General features: G+C 41.2%; 2 protein-coding genes across 2 annotated transcripts; both read left to right on the forward strand.

The window, feature by feature from the left end:
* The first annotated feature begins 207 nt into the window (after positions 1-207).
* Positions 208-7,025, forward strand: LOC148374387 (C2 calcium-dependent domain-containing protein 4C-like). The gene is made up of 3 exons (XM_088354969.1): positions 208-387; positions 2,339-3,088; positions 6,003-7,025. The coding sequence occupies exons 2-3, from the start codon at positions 2,354-2,356 to the stop codon at positions 6,552-6,554; spliced, it is 1,287 nt and encodes a 428-aa protein (XP_088211095.1). The 5' UTR covers positions 208-387; positions 2,339-2,353; the 3' UTR covers positions 6,555-7,025.
* A 5,409-nt stretch (positions 7,026-12,434) lies between these two features.
* On the forward strand, positions 12,435-14,614 carry fem1a (fem-1 homolog a). Its single transcript, XM_088335807.1, has one exon. The coding sequence runs from the start codon at positions 12,608-12,610 to the stop codon at positions 14,459-14,461; it is 1,854 nt and encodes a 617-aa protein (XP_088191933.1). The 5' UTR covers positions 12,435-12,607; the 3' UTR covers positions 14,462-14,614.
* The last annotated feature ends 1,929 nt before the right edge of the window (positions 14,615-16,543 follow it).

A 16,543-nucleotide genomic window follows, 5' to 3' on the forward strand; every position in this document is an offset into this window, starting at 1 on the left:
CAAACGCACACCTATGAATACAGTATGCATGTCCAATCTTATCATCTACCATGGGTTAAATATAGTTAGAAGCCGCACGCCTTATGTATAAGCTTGTAAGCCAATTTAGCAGAGTGAGGTTCCCTTGAAAAATGACGAGGTGAGATAATAATTGTCCATTTTTAAATCGGATACCCCTTAGGCCCCGCCCACACACGAGCACATTCGATAATTGAATGTTCAATATCTCGGAAAGCTTTGTGCAAGTCCGGATTGGCTCTTGCCTGAGCGAAGCTCCTCTTATAAAGCGAGAGACTCACATCTTTTTTGCCGCTTGTTGCTGCAAGACTTCGCATCGGCTCGCACTGCAAAAGTGCGCTCGAGAAGTCGGAGTTCGGCAGTGAACAGGTTAGTGAAATTGATTTTTCCTCAAATAACTGTTTGATCAACAATGCATTCAAAGAGATTCAGTTGTTTTTCTTGAAAATGTAAAATGATAATTTAAATATATGATTGTTTCGGTTTTTTGGGCTGTCTCCTGGAATGCCAATTTGCTCGGCAGTTGAGAAATGATGCATCTATTTTACTATTGCATCAAAAACGTTCTGTTTTTTTTTAATTGTTTTTTAGGTAATTTATTCATTTTCATTGTCTCTGGTTATAGGAGCAAGAGAAATTCATAAAGTGTGTTAGATAAAGGGTAAGCTAATTGAAAAGTAAGCTCCTTTTCGGGAAAAAACCCCAAAACAAAACACATTCGATACTGGCAACTATAGCAAGCACATTCATATTAAGAAGGACCGATCCTGCCACATGTAATAATCAATAAAATAAAAATAAAAACACAGATATATGCTTTACAAATAAACAACCATATTAATTAATCATGCAATATTCAAATACGTGAAATGAATTAAATGTTTTCATGAATTTATAAATGTGGTATTTTTTTCTAAATTATTCCAGCATTTTTTTGGATTATTTATTTTGTCATGTATTTTGTCTTATAATTTTTGGCGTATTCTCTTATATTTTGTTCTGGTTTTTTTTCATGTATTTTGTCATGTAGTTTGTCATTTATTTGTCATGTATTTTGTCACTACGAATAAAAGAGGCGGGTCGAACTGGGTGAGCTTTATCACCTATTGGTTGATTGTGGTGATAGGTGAAAAGCTGAGGAAACTTGGCCGCCTTCGACAGAATGCACATCAAAATAACTGAAAAAAATGAATACCGAAATGAATAAATGACAAAATGCATAGATACGTGAATAGTTTATTTCATATATTAAACCGTTTATTTACCTGTATATGGCATATATTTACAAGTATTTATTTATACATCCATTCTCCATTTATTCTTTCCTCACCTTTCCATGCCAAAATATGTCAATCTTTGACACAAGAGGAAACTTAGCCAGGAATTAGCAAGAAGAATGGTGTAGAAATTATTTTTGGGGGACTTCGAATGATTTATTTTTAATTTGTACTGGCCTTAAAGCATTTTGTTTACAGATCAGAGTTCCTTATTGTTGATTGAAAGCAAATGTTTAAGTTCATAATGGAAGTTGGAATAAAAATGATTAGCCCACTTAATCGTTACTTTTCAAATATGCTCTCTTTGTTCCTGTGGTTTTGCTTTATCTTTTCTTGTGCCTCTTTGCTCTGGCTTACAAACCTACACCAAAAGAAGGAAGACATTTAGTCCTTTATTTACGGCCGAGTTCCATCCAACAATGGTGATTGAACACCAAAGGTAAAATTTAAACATACATCAAAATATTTAGTATAATTTTTTTTTACATACAGCATAAATGAAAAATCATAACAGTCGCTTTGGAATAATAGTCTCATTCTTTTAAATAGTGATTTAGCACAAAGCAGGTTTTCAACTCTAAAATGTAAACTTAGGTCAAACCACTTAGTATAAAAGATAGACATACATCATAAAAAAACAATAGTATAAATCGCTTTGGCAAAACAACGTAGTACAATGTCGTACCGTGCATAAATATATTGTGATGATGATATCAAATCTGACCGCTTTTGCTATGTCACCTACATCCATTGTGGTCTTGCGATCACACAGTGGATTTGGGCTTATATTATTATCATTGATATTATTACTATGGATATGATTGGCCCGGGCCTCAAGAAGATAAGAAATTAAACCGGTGCATGGTAGAGATAATGTTGCCGACCACTGGTCTGACACATAATGCAGTAGTTCCTGTGAGTATGCATTATGGGCTGAATGCACATCAAAGACTTAATGTTTTTAAAATTGGAGGTTGCTTTCTATCAAGTTGTGTTGACTATGCCTGCTATTACTTTTGTTTGAAAACAAAAACAAAATCCAGAACTGGCGGTTTGACATGTGGCTAATGGAGAAGCTACGTAGCAAAATGGAGAGCAGCGGAACAAAATCTCAGCCTCCGCAGATCACCGAGGCCATTCCAGTGGCTGTGTACGCCAATGTGCTGACCCCGGAAAAGATTCCAGATTTTTTCATCCCCCCCAAACTCATCTGCTGCCCCCCAGAGGAATCCGCCACGCCCAAGCCCCAACAGCGCTCCACCTTGCGACCCTCCACTTCTGATCACGTTATCTGTGTTCAGAGCCCCAGAGCCCGGGTCAGCAAAAACCCCTACAGCCCCCGCCTCTTCTCCCGTTTTGGGGGGGACGCACGCAGTCTCCAAAAGTCAGCAAATCGTCACATCATCCAAATCGAGAGCGCAGACGAACCGGCTGCTATCACATTTGCCTCTAATACCAACGCAGACCCTCAGGCACAGACTGCAATGTCCCTCCCTTACGTCCCCAAGGCCCAAACATCCTATGGCTTTTCCACCTTGGTTGAGTCCCCTCACACCCGCCGCAAGGAAAGCTTGTTCCACAGCAACCCCACCAGCCCTCTGACCTCCCCTAACTCACAGAGGCGATCCCAAGTCGGGACACTTCTGACCCCAGCCAACACCAATCCTTACCGCTACTTTAGCGGCGGCGAGAGTGACACTTGCTCCTCGGCAGAGTCGTCCCCTTTTAACTCACCTCTGCTGTCCCGCTCGGCCTCACTCCTTCGTTCCATCACGCAGGAGACCCAAGCCAAGGCAAGAGTTGTTTTTTTTTTGTTTCTCAGGAATAAATGTTGTTTGCATGCTGTCCGTAGTAGAGGAAAGATCAGGGCTAAAATAATCCATCCCGACTGGATCCAGGCCCGTGGGTATTAAAGCCCAAGCCATCCGGTTCCCGACCAGTTAACTTAGTCTGCAGGACCGAACTCGAAAACAAACCTGAAATTTCATATTAAATGTATTAGTGTTGGTAGGAGGAGGGTTGATTTTTCATAACAGATTAAAGCCTGTCTTTTGTAACGAAATCTAAGTTAAAGTCATGTCATGTCATGTGTATTTGTATAGCCCTTAATCACAAAGAGTCTCAAAAGGCTGCACAGACCACATATTATTGCAAACCACAGACTATTATGACACCATCCCCTGATCTAAAACCTACATGAAGGGAAATAAAACACAGATATTGTCAACATAAAATATAGGTTATGAATATGCTATAGAATAGAAGTGTGTTTTAAGCTTAGATTTAAACATTTCCACTGAGGTGCAGATATATGTATAGTGTACTCCAGAGGAATACAAATGAAAGTTTTTTAGCAAGTAAGATGGAATTTGCATGTGTTAGTAGTCTGTACTACAAGTCCCAAAATACTTTCGGGCAAGTCTCTCAGTGTTGTGGGGCATAAAATTATCCCACTTGAGTGGAACTGCGCTTGCACACCAGCATTTGGCCCACACGAATGCATATACATGCACGTGTAGTCAGAAAATAAAAGGACTAACCCAACCATATCGGATAACTTACATTGGGACTAAGGATTTAATCTGATTATAGTGCACATTTATTATTGATTTGTCCACATGTTGTGCATATGGCTTTACATAATCGGAATACTAACGGTATTTCATCTCAAATCGGATTGTGGCTTGCATGGAAACGTACCCATTGTTACTGGGTCAGTCATGCAAAAGTCACTATCATGGTCGATGTACTTCACAATAGTGTGTTTAGCTGATGTGGCCTTTAATGAAGGTGTGAAAAAGCTATGCAGTTGCCAAAACATTGCTAACCAAGCTTTAAGTGCATAAATACATCAACCACCACAGAGTGCTAGTTCTGCACAACATTTGTAAGAAAACGTGCACAGATGTAGTTTGGCTTGGTTATTAGACGGGCGCTAAGTTAAGACGACAAATGTTAAATGACTGACAAACAACGCCCATTACTGCTCGAGAAAAGTGTGAGATTTAGGGGTGGGCGTTGAAATATGTCGATTCCTGGGACTCGTTTCAGCCTGCAAACGGCATTGGCAAGGCGTTTTAGATGGCCCGTGCTATCCCTGGGGTTGCATTGGATCGTGTCAGGGCCTCACTCTGCCTTCCACTCACTGAATAAGGGTACGCTACTTTTGTCGGGCTTTCGGGTAACTCGGGTGATTCTTTGGAACTCCTTTGACCTGGAAACGCCGCACTTTTTTTGATTAGGCTTTATATCGCGCGCTGGGGATCACATTGCACTATGCGAGGTTCTCCCTCTGCCACCCACTAAAAAAATGGTTCCATCACAAAAACAACATCTCACACTTTCCACTTTCATTTGAACATCCAACAAAATAGTGTGGACCAGTGACAACATCAAACCGCGTATGTTGGACCCATCCTATATGACCGACTGTTTACATTGGGGTTCGCAGGTGACTTGACGGGGAAAATATCATTTCTCAGGAATAGTGCTGATTTTGATTCAAAAAATCAAAAGGATTTATCTGTAGTTTTGCGGCTCAATATGTATTTAACTGACATCATTTGCGCCCATCCCCAGGAGACAGATTACTACTTCTCCCTAATGCTTTATGTTGATTGTGTTTCAGGTCATCTTTACCATATTTTCTAAACTATAAGGTGTACCTCCACATCAAAAGGATTAATCTTACATTTTGCAGCAAAATATAGATTTTTAATGGACAAAATTTGCCCCCCTCCCAAGGAGACAGATCACTGCAATGATGTGAAAATTACCAACTCTCTCTAATGCCTTATGTCTACCGTGTTTCAGGTAATATTTACCATATTTTCTGCTCCTCGAAAAATAGTCTTTTGTCATCTATATTTCATACATAAAGCTCACCAGGCTATAAGGCGCATAAAACTAAGACTAGAGTAAGAGCTATTGCTTGGTGCTTTATAGAGGTACGGTATATTTTAAACAATCATTAAGCAATGATTGATCTGTTTATAGGTGTAGATGAACATAATTGCAAAACATTGCATGCAATTGGAATCGAATCCAAGTGGTGGCAGTGAGCGCACACCTTACCACTGGAGCACACAAAGCTTTATATCTCATCCCATCATCACAATATTTGTACTCAAGGTACGAGAAACACTGATTTGCATAGTTCATTCTGGGAAGTTAAACACTCTCTCCACTTATTCATCTGTGCATCAATAATCTCTTGGTTCAATATGTATGTGTATGTATATTTTACGGATGTAAAAGAGCTTGGAATTTGTTGAAGGACTATGTTTTCTCTTTTCTCTAACAATCGTTGGTGAAGATGTAGAGACTTTTTAACCTGTACGAATGCACTATGCAGATCAGTGTTCCTGGCAATGTGAGTAAAAATAGTGTGATCATGTGATAAGCTCTAAAGCCTTGTTATATATCATTTGTGCAACTGGTGGTTTAGTGTTGGTGCTCTCACAACACTATTTAAGTTGGATTCTTGTGATATAGATTTTTTTTTTGCAATTTAGGTCAGCAACGATTATCGATTTGATAAATCATTGCAAAATCATTGCTTAACTATGGTAATGTAAGGGGCACCCACAATTTTCTAGCCGAATTGGGGTTTTCAGGTGTGTCTAATAGTTGGGAAAGTATGGTACATTCTGTCCGTGTGTAAGTGTGTATTATGAGTTGATGTTTGTGTTTCCCGTCTATCTATAGGTATCTCGTGCCAAGCGCTCACTCGCACGCCACAGCTCCCTCTCCACGGATGATTGCAGCTCCGCCGACAACAGCCCAAACATGCAGCGCCGGCGCATGCGTTGCCCAACCTCACCTGCTCTCCGCAAGTGCAGGAGTAGCAGCTCCAGGGCCTTAGCGTCCGATCCCCTGCAGCGCGAGCACACCATTAACCTGCACAAGGGCGGGACGCTCCGACTCAGCACACACTATGACCCCGAGGCGGCACGGCTGAGGGTTCGCGTGCTGAGGGCAGAGGCCGTTTACAGCAAGCACACCGACCTTAAGAGCATTAACTGCTGCGTGGCGCTCTACCTGAAACCCGGCAAGAAACAGAAACAGAGAAGCACCATCATCAAAAACAGCCGCAATCCAGTCTTCAACGAGGACTTTTTTTTCGACTCGCTGCCCAAGGCGCAAGTCAAAAGTCTGGCCATGAAGATAAAGGTAGTGAACAAAGGAACCAGTCTGAAGCGCGACATGCTTCTCGGAGAACGCGAAGTGCTGCTTAGTGAGCTGCTTGCAAGCCTGTAGGGAATCTCTGTCAAGACTTTTGTAGAAAAACAAGCAGGAGCAGCCCTTCCTCTTCAGAGCCCTTCTTATTCTGCCTTTCATTCCACTTCACAGATCCGATTAATGTTGAACAGGTGTGAGAAATCCCAAGAGAGATGTATTTTGCACACTAAAAGCCAAGCCAAAAACCGCTACCCAGGAAGTCTTAGTTGAATTGTTATTTGCAAGTTTTAAAACAGTAAAGTATTGGATTACTCCATGAACTGTACATTGTGTCAGCATTCTTAAAGAGCGGTTATGGTCTAGTTTACATAGGATCTGTATTCCTGCAATGATGCCAAATGATAATATATTATCTGTGTTAACCGCCCAAAAGATAATACTCTTTTGTTTTGAGTCTTTGTATTCATTAATATCTTGGGTATTGAATGTAACCCCCCTCAAGCTGCTGTATAAATAACTTGATGTTAAAGTAATAAATAATTTTCTCTATGTTCCACTGAATAATGTTTTTAATAGTATTCTGTTTTTTCTCATGTTGTTTTATGTCCTCAGATTTTTTTCTATACAAATCTGCAAAAGTGCTCCTGTGGGCCTGGAGGAAATTGGAAGACAGTCGAGAGGTTTAGGGTCGCGTATGTGCACAAAATATTGTCTCTGTGAATTCGAATTCCCTGTTTAATATTAGGAAGGAAAGACCTGATTGAAATGTGCCTCACTGTGTAAAGGGCAGCAGGAAGTACAGTCATGGTTTATGACGGGGTTAGTCACGTTGAAATTTTAATATCTTCCCTGGAAATACAATAAGCGGTGATTGTCAGAGTGGAGTTCAAATCTCACGCAAAAGGATCCTTTCTTACTCTAGCCCTGTTGTATTTGAATTTTTAATTCCAAGTATTTGCATTTCATGCAGTGGTATTATTTCCCTGTATTTTATCTTAGCAGAGGGTTCATTTAGAATATTCATGTTTTCATTTACAAAAAAATTACATAATATAAAAAGGATATAGGGTATGAGAAGGGTGATTACTTATAGGGGCACTGTGTAATACAGGGGTGGCGAACAAGTTTGACACAAAGAGCCAAAATTTTGAACTGTGAGAGTCAAAGAGCCACACCATGCACTCACCTGCCATGACAGACAGACACACACAAAACCAACAATTAAAAACATATTATTTTCCCATTTTTTCCTCCTCTCCTTACAATACAACAAGTATTGTTCTTGTGTTGATTTCAAGGAAAGTGTCCACCCTCAATACAAAAAAACTAAACATGAAACAAGGCAAAGAGACACAGTATATAGAAAATATGATGAGGCAAAGAGTCGCATTCTTATTACCAAGAGCCGCATGCGGTTCTAGAGCCACGTGTTCGCCACCCCTGGTGTAATATTTGACCAGTAGTGTCTCTTGAAGCCAAAAACAATGGCTCAAAAGTACAGGGGTAGAAAAATAACTATGGAGACTCAAATTGACTAAACCAGAACATTCTTCTTCTAATTGACATGCCCAGCCTTGTCCGATTTATCTTGCACACAAGCATAAGGTCATCTCATACAGTACATGTTTCACTACTCAAGTGACGTAACAATTCAAACTCATTTATTATGTATTCATTATTCATTTATTCCTGGAAAAGTCGAAAGTTGCGATGTTAGGTCCAGGTTGCAGGTTTTGGGTCTTCGGGGGCCCTGGAGCAGCTCCCGTTAGGTGAGTCTCTTTTTCAATGTAATATAAATACAAATTTCTCTACTTAATACAATTTTTTAAAGCACATTTATATTTAAGTACATGTATTTTTGCATAATATTCAAATAGTTTTATTTTTTCCAAATGAACAAAGTTTTTATCACTGTGAGGCGCTAAATAATACAAAATGTCCCTTTAAACCAGTTTTCAATCCACTTTTGGAGCAGAGTTTCATAACATACTCTTCTCAATCCTGTGTGAGTTTCCTTCAGACGTTCCAAATTCCTCCCACAAAAACATGCATGGCAGGTTGATTGGTGGGTCTAAATTGTCCCTAGGTATCAAAAAGCGTGTTAATCAGCGAGGTCAAACTCAGTTTGGTTCTGGGGTCGGAACTTTAAGGTCTGAGGCGGACCGGATCAGTACAAGAATATCAACTCCTAATTTTTAGCTTTTTTTTTTTTTTTTTAATTAGACTTTAGCATTCAGCGCACATTATTAACCTACCCTCTATATTATAATTTCGGTTGACAAAGAATCTTCTCTAAACACAAAACATTTAATGACAAATAATGCTAATGTTACCTAGTTTATATTAACAGTTGAGTGAATGCCCTTTTACACCTGAGGTCAAGTCAAGTCACATTTATTTGTATAGCCCATAATCACAAAATGTCTTGAAGGACTGCACAGGTTACAACTACTGAAAACAATCCCTGATCTTAAACCAACATGCAGGTAAGGAAAAACCCTGAAACATTAGCACAAGGAAAATAAGAAACTTTGAGAAGGGGCCTCAAAAGTGATAATCCCCCTTCCAGGATGACCAAGGTACAATAGATTTAGCATTAGGTAACAATACACTAAACATAGTGAACATCAATAAAAACATAGATACAGTGGAATCTCGGTTTTTGAACGCCTCTCAGTTCGAACAAATCGGAGTTCGACCAAAAATTTTGAGAAATTCTTGCTTCGCTGTTCGGTCACAAAATCAAAGTTCTAACACCGGTAATGCGAGAGTGCGTGCGCTAGGGTGCGATGCTGAGCGACGTAAGGGTGTTTTAGCCCCTTATTATGCCTCCGAAGAAAGTCAGTGCAAGCAGCAAAGTTGCTACAGGTGAAAAAAGAAAAGTAGTGAGTACAACTATTGCATTTAAGAAAGAAATAATAGCCAAATATGAAGGAGGTGTGCGAGCGCCTTCTGCTGACCACAAAGGTAAGAAATCCTATTTATAATTATTTTCTTTATCCTTTATTTTATTTTTACACGTTTATGTTAGCGTAATCTTTCGTACGGAAGATTACGATAACGCGAACGTACGGTTAGCCTGGGTTAGCTTTAAGTTTACGTTAAACATTCAGGGTGTTGGAACGGAGCCCAACATTGAGGGTCTTGGAACGGAGCCCCCTTTCCAATGAACCGCTCACCACTTGTTGTGGAGACCCGGGTGCTAAATGACTTGTAAACGACCTGATTTTTTTATTTTTACACGTTCATGTTAGCGTAATCTTTCGTGCGGAAGATTATGATAACGCGAACGTACGATTAGCCTGGGTTAGCTTTATGTTTACGTTAAACATTCAAGGTAAACATTCAGGGTGTTGAAACGGATTAAAACGATTTACATTATTTTTAATGGGAAAAATGTTTTCGGTGGTCGAACAAATCGGTTTTCGAACAGGGTTCTGGAACCGATTATGGTCGAGAACCGAGGTTCCACTGTTATATGTGTTCAGAAAGTGAATAACAGCAAAGACTCGCTACGCTACACAAACTCAATACTGCCCTCTATGGCCGGAGGAAGCATTTAGTTTGCATTTATTTAAAAAAAAAAACGTAACTTTTGATAGAAATGACCGGAGACTGGCTTCTTTTTTTGACAGACTCAGAAATGTATGGCGGGCTGGTGCAAATCATCCAACGAGCAATATGTTTGACCTTCCTGATGTAAATGGTTTTCGGTCTCTGCGTGCCCTGCGACTCGCCGGATACCCGTCAAGGGCGGCCCCTGCCCACTGCCGAAGACAGCTGAGATGTGTTCTAGAACCCCTGTGACCCTAGCAGTGAGGATTAAGAGGTCAGAAAATTGGTGGATGGATTTAGCGTCTTGGAATTAGCGTTTGATGCTGGGTCTCCAAGTCAGATCAGTTGAGAACCACTATTTTTAAGTACCGGTACATGGTGAAACTACGTCGCCAAAATGACAATTAAAAATTGTATTTTGTCTCCATCTACTGTTCACAGTATCTAATTACAATAAGTGACTTATCTGGATCGTCAAAGACGACCAGTGTTGGGCACGTGACTTTAAAACCAATTAGTTACAGTTACTCACTGATTCCAAAATGTAACTGAGTTAATAACTGAATTGCTCCATGGTAAAAGAACTACCAACCCAGGGAAGCAACTATTTCCGTTTCTTTAAAAATAAGTTGTATTTCAAAAACATTGAAATTTTCGACCAGTATTCGAGGCAATTAAATAAGAGAAGAACAGACAGGTAGTTGTGTTATAGAACCTTGTAATATTTATTGCACCTCACCAGAAACAGACGTTTCCTACCCTTGAAGTGCAACAAAAATAAACAATATAATAAAATAACAATCAGCGGTAATCAATTGAAAGTGGGTTTAATAAATTAAATCTAAATTTAACAACCTGAGACAATTGGTCAATTAGACATTGGCAACTGAACTTGAAATATTTTCTTCAAAACAAAAAAAATCGATAGTAAAAGTTAACGTGCACCACCCCATGGACAAATCAAGATTAACGATGAATGACACACACACACACACACACACACACACACACACACACACACACACACACACACACACACAAAAACATCTTACCACAGTGTTGCATAAACAGTTCATTCAAACTGTACAACGAACCAAAGAAAAAGGCCAAAATGTTTGCAAACGTGATTTGTTTTAAAAACTTGTTGCGCAATTGCCCGAGGTTGACAGGTATGATATCATAGAGATATTGAAACTTAAAAACCTTTACTATCAACCTTATTTGGCAAGTAATCAAATAATTGCACTCAGGCTTTCAAGTGGCCCTAAGCAAAATTAGATTTGGGGGGGACCCTTATAAATTGATCATGTGTCCACCTACTTCAATTTATTCCATGTTTTACTCTGTCATCCCAAATACACTTAGAATACTAGATGTGGAATTTTTCTGTTATAGTTAAATTGCAATCCTCACTGACCGAGGCCCAGGAGGCAGATAACAGATTTGCAAATTTGCAGAAATATATTTTCAAATTATTTTTTGGTATAGTGAGCAATTTCCCCTTCTGGTCAACAGGAATCAATCCATAAAAGCTCAAAGGGCAGCCAGGCATGTTTTACCTATTGTTTTTAATCTGAAATAATACAAAATATAACTACAAGAGCAGTCTAGGGTTAATTAACACAAACTATTTAAGGTGATATAGTTCAAAGTGGAATAGTGAGAGTCATCTCAGCCATCTAAACATAACAATGTACACCAAATATTTACTTCAACCACAATCTTCATGTTATTTATGTTTTAAATTAACTACAACAACACAAGAACAAAAACTGAATTTAAACCAAAATGCTTTAAAAAATGAATAAATACACAGAGGTACCTGAAACAAGATAACAAAATATTTTAAATAAACGGCAATAAAATATGTGCAAAAACGGAGTATCTTCAATAAAATGTTTTTAAAAGACCAAACATATACTTAAATAATTCTGTTAATGTGCAGAGTTAGCTCGAGGTGGTAACACATTTGATTAATAACCAGAAAACAAAGTTTAACAAACATACATCTAAAGACAATGTTCAGTGTGAATTAGCGACCCTTTCAAGCAGGCATTGTTTGTCGGGTATTTCTACGTGTATTTTGTCATGTAAGATGTGAGTAAATTGCACCTATTCATATATTTAGGTATTCCATGATTTATACATGTGTGAATTGTTTATATGGCATATATTTGTAGGTATTTGTTTATACATTCATTCCTACATTTGTCAAGATCGGTCCTAAAAGTACTTTGTCCATCCAATCTTTAAAACCAAATAAATTTGAAATGTTTTGGCCACGTAAACCTTCTGAATTCTGGGTTTGTAGTTCATCTTCTTGAGAATATGCACGTTTTCATCGATACTAAGGACTACATTGACCACGAGTCCCCGCGCCCTACGTAAACATAGAGCTGTCAAGGAACACAAACGCCATCTTGCCAGCGCCCTCAAAATGGAAGGAAGATGAGAGCAAGAAGTAGAGCTCGTAAGAAATTTCACCGTTCGTGCTTTGTTCAGCCGAACTCACCATTTAGGTGGTAGATAGAGGTTATGGGGTTGATGCCCCATACGGAAATTCTGAGCCTTTAACAATGGATATAACGACAGCGGTGTTCAATGCGGCCAAAGATGGTAAGCTGAAACTTATACAGAAGTTGCTGAGCAACAAAACTCCCGAAGAACTCGAAGCTTTAGCCGAAGAGAAAACTCAAGGAGGTACTCCTCTCTTGATAGCCTCGCGTTATGGACATTTAGAAGTCGTCCACTACCTCCTTGAACATTGTAAGGCAAATGTCGAACTCGGGGGCTCGGTCAACTTTGACGGTGAGACTATCGAAGGAGCTCCGCCTTTGTGGGCAGCTTCAGCTGCCGGTCACCTGCCGGTGGTCAAGATGCTTTTAAAACACGGCGCCTCCGTCAACAACGCCACGTTAACTAACTCCACGCCGCTGCGAGCTGCTTGCTTCGACGGTCACTTGGTAATCGTCCGCTATCTGGTGGAGCACAAAGCTGACATGGAGGTGGCCAACAGGCACGGCCACACTTGCCTCATGATCTCCTGCTACAAGGGCCATAAGGAGATAGCCAAGTTTCTCCTGGACCGTGGTGCTGATGTCAACCGCAAAAGCGTCAAAGGTAACACAGCCCTCCACGATTGCGCCGAGTCTGGCAGCCTCGAGATCATGAAGATGTTGTTGAAGTGCAACGCTCGCATAGAGAGGGATGGCTACGGGATGACTCCGCTCCTCGCTGCTAGTGTCACGGGTCACACTAACATTGTGGAATACTTAGCCCACCAGCCCCGCACCTCCAGGGAGGAACGTGTGGATGCACTTGAGCTTCTCGGAGCCACTTTTGTGGACAAAAAGCGTGAAATGTTGGGCGCTATGAAGTACTGGAGACGAGCCATGGAGCTGAGGAAGCCGATGGAGAAAGCAGGTTGCCTGACCAAGCCCCCTCCTGGGCCCCCCGTCCCCGCCTATGGCTGTGCACAGGAGGTGAACACTGCGGAGGAGCTGGAGGCTCTGATCACGGATCCAGATGAGATGAGGATGCAAGCTTTGTTAGTCCGCGAGCGCATTTTAGGCCCGTCCCACCCAGACACCTCCTACTACATCCGCTACAGGGGAGCTGTCTACGCAGACTCGGGGAATTTTGAAAAGTGCATCAGTTTGTGGAAATATGCCTTAGATATGCAGCAGAGAAACCTGGACCCGCTCAGCCCCATGACTGCTTCTAGTTTCTTGTCCTTTGCCGAGCTTTTTTCCTTTGTCCTTCAAGACCGTGCAAAAGGAACTCTGTCACCACGCATCACCTTCCACGACTTGATGACCGTGCTGGGGAAAAGCGTGCGTGAGGTGGAGCGAGCAGTCGCCCAGAAGGACAATACGCCAGAGGCCCCTCAGTTCACCAAGGCTCTCGCCATCATCCTTCATCTTCTCTTCCTCTTGGAGAAGCTTGAGTGCAGCCCAGATCAGGAGCACCAGAAGAAGCACACTGTCTACCGCCTTCTCAAGCTGAACCCTCGCGGACGCTGCGGCTTCACACCGCTGCACATGGCTGTGGATAAGGAAACCACGTCTGTGGGCCGTTACCCTGTGGGCCGCTTCCCTTCGCAGGCGGTAGCGTCCTTGTTGCTGGAGTGTGGTGCTGACGTGGACGCACGAGACAGCGAGAACAACACACCGCTGCACGTGGCCGCTTGCAACGGCTGTCCGGAAATCATGGCGCTTCTCATTAAGGCAGGGGCACACTTTGATGCCTCCAACGCGCATAGGAAGGCGGCCTTCGAGCTGCTAGATGACCACAATACAGGTGACCCGGCTCTCTGCCCGCTTAATTACATCACCCTTCAGTGCCTAGCGGCTCAGGCCGTGGAAAAGCACAGACTTCCATACAGAGGACTCATCTCGGAGGAGATGGAAGCGTTTATTGAGCTGCACTGACCCACTATTTCCTAATCACACTACGTTGCTAGCGTCTCTCCTTCTTCCATCAGGTTCTCAGTCCAGCATTTAAAAGGAAAATGTTAAATGTAAAATGGGAGACTTGAGTGAATGAACCCTCAAAAATAAAAAGTGTGACATTTCATGGTTGTAGATTGAGACGATTTCTTTTGTGATATAAACAGATGATTCAGCAAAGCCAGCCAGAAAATCTTTTGGGGTGTTGGTTGGTTATTGTTTGATGATTTGTTTTGTCTGGAACCATGTGCCATATTTTCCATTAATGGGTATGCGTTAAGAATAGAATAGAATATGCCTTTATCGTCATTGTTACAACATGGGAAACGCTGTGACAACGAAATTGGACGACTCCAGTTCCACATTTACGGTGAGGATAAGGTAACAAAGAGATAAAGGAACAAAGAACTAACTGACTTTGTTGTAAGTAGGCTTTGTTGAGGGTCAAACAGAGTTGCTGGATACAACCGGATTGTTTGATGTTACATTACACTTAGTCCAGTGTTTTTTCCGAATTGCTCAGTCCACAATTGAATGGATTTGGGAGTACAGTCCATAAACATGCCCGATTAAAGTCGCTGTCGACGATAAAGCTCCGTTGGGGTATGCAAGCTGCTGTTTATTGATAGCAGCGGGCAGGAGATTTAGCGCTATGCTAACGTTAGCATCCGGTGAAACAGTAGCGGTGTAAAGTAAACAGCAAACACAAAGACCACAGTTAACTCTACCGGTACATAGAAGGGTCTGCACGATACTGCTAGAAACTCCATATCGAGTGAGCTGTGTGTGTCAATGGTCCGGCTGTTATTGTAGCGCGTAGTCTCCAACCCCTGTTTTTACTTGAGTCTTCGTCTCGTTCGAGCCGGTGATGTAATGCGGCGTCGGGAAAGCCAAGACTCCAAAGCATTGTCGTTATAACAAAGCAATTGTTTGCTCTGCTCCTTGAAATTTCTCAGGTCCAAACAAACTTAAAGTGGGAGTGTTTGATGAAAAGAGTCGCTGTGAACCAATTGGAATACTGTTTTGCATAGTTATTCCTCACTGGGGAAAATACCATTATGTTATTAATTAAAATTCTCATTATTTCTGAATAACGCCTTAATATCCAATCTCTTGCTTTTCATCGACCCCACAATCAAACACCAGATTCACCCGCTAGCAACCAGCTGTTGAGGATGCAATTGACCCTCGGAACAGAAATCTCTCAAATTAAATCCTCGGCCTTGTAGCCACTGTTGTAACGCAGTCTTATGGTTTGAAAGTCTCATCTTTCTTAGATGTTATCCTGAATGTCTGCTTTGCGTCCAGGCCCGGAACCACCACCGTGTCCAATGCATTAACGGGCTTATTTTCATTCATGCGACAGACCGTTTTCTGCAGTGTGTGTCTGTGAAAATCCTGAATAAAAAAAAATGATGAAAACACTAACTCTGGACACAAATCTGCCTCTTAATTTGATTTCTAATTGAGCAAAAAACATTTGTGGTGCTCTAAAATGGCTTAAAATGGTGCTACTTCTGACTCTAATTATGCTTATTGGATCATTAGAAAGTCATTTTTGGTGCTTTGTCGAGCCGTTGGAAGCAGTCAATTCATTTGGTCGACTCTCTAAAACTGCAGCTTACCGATATAAAGAATAACAGAAACCCGAGCTTTGAGAGCGGTGAGCTCGTATTATAAATAGTGTCTTAATCGTCACTGCTGCGAGGCAGCAGTAGATACTGGGTGCTCGCCTTTCTAATTTTAGGGCTTTTCTTCCCTAGCATCCGCTCTGAAAATGGGGACGGCGTCACTCGTCCCACTCAGTCGGGTCACGGGCGACTGGCACCGGTGGCACGCAGCCAACAAAGATGTCATTTATTGTGGTTGGGACGAAAAAGAAATAACTTCACATCTTGTAAACATTTTAAAGGTTGATTCAGTATTCGGAGTTTCGTGAGATTATTTTTTTTTCTTCTAAATTGAAAATACCAATGTCCTTATTCAAGCTCTCTGAATTGAACCCTTTTCTTGAATTCGTTTACAGATACCAACGCCCCATGTTATCGTGTTGGAGTTGACCCG

The sequence above is a fragment of the Urocampus carinirostris genome, chromosome 1 (genome assembly GCF_059441175.1).
Source record: "Urocampus carinirostris isolate Australia breed hairy pipefish chromosome 1, RoL_Ucar_1.0, whole genome shotgun sequence".
Taxonomy (NCBI): Eukaryota; Metazoa; Chordata; class Actinopteri; order Syngnathiformes; family Syngnathidae; genus Urocampus; species Urocampus carinirostris.

Bases quoted from the DNA above. Each gene is read 5' to 3' on its own strand.
- fem1a (XM_088335807.1), top strand. From the start codon at position 12,608: ATGGATATAACGACAGCGGTGTTCAATGCGGCCAAAGATGGTAAGCTG.
- LOC148374387 (XM_088354969.1), top strand. From the start codon at position 2,354: ATGTGGCTAATGGAGAAGCTACGTAGCAAAATGGAGAGCAGCGGAACA. The intron at 3,089-6,002 runs GCAAGAGTTGTT...GTCTATCTATAG, and splicing joins CGCAGGAGACCCAAGCCAAG to GTATCTCGTGCCAAGCGCTC.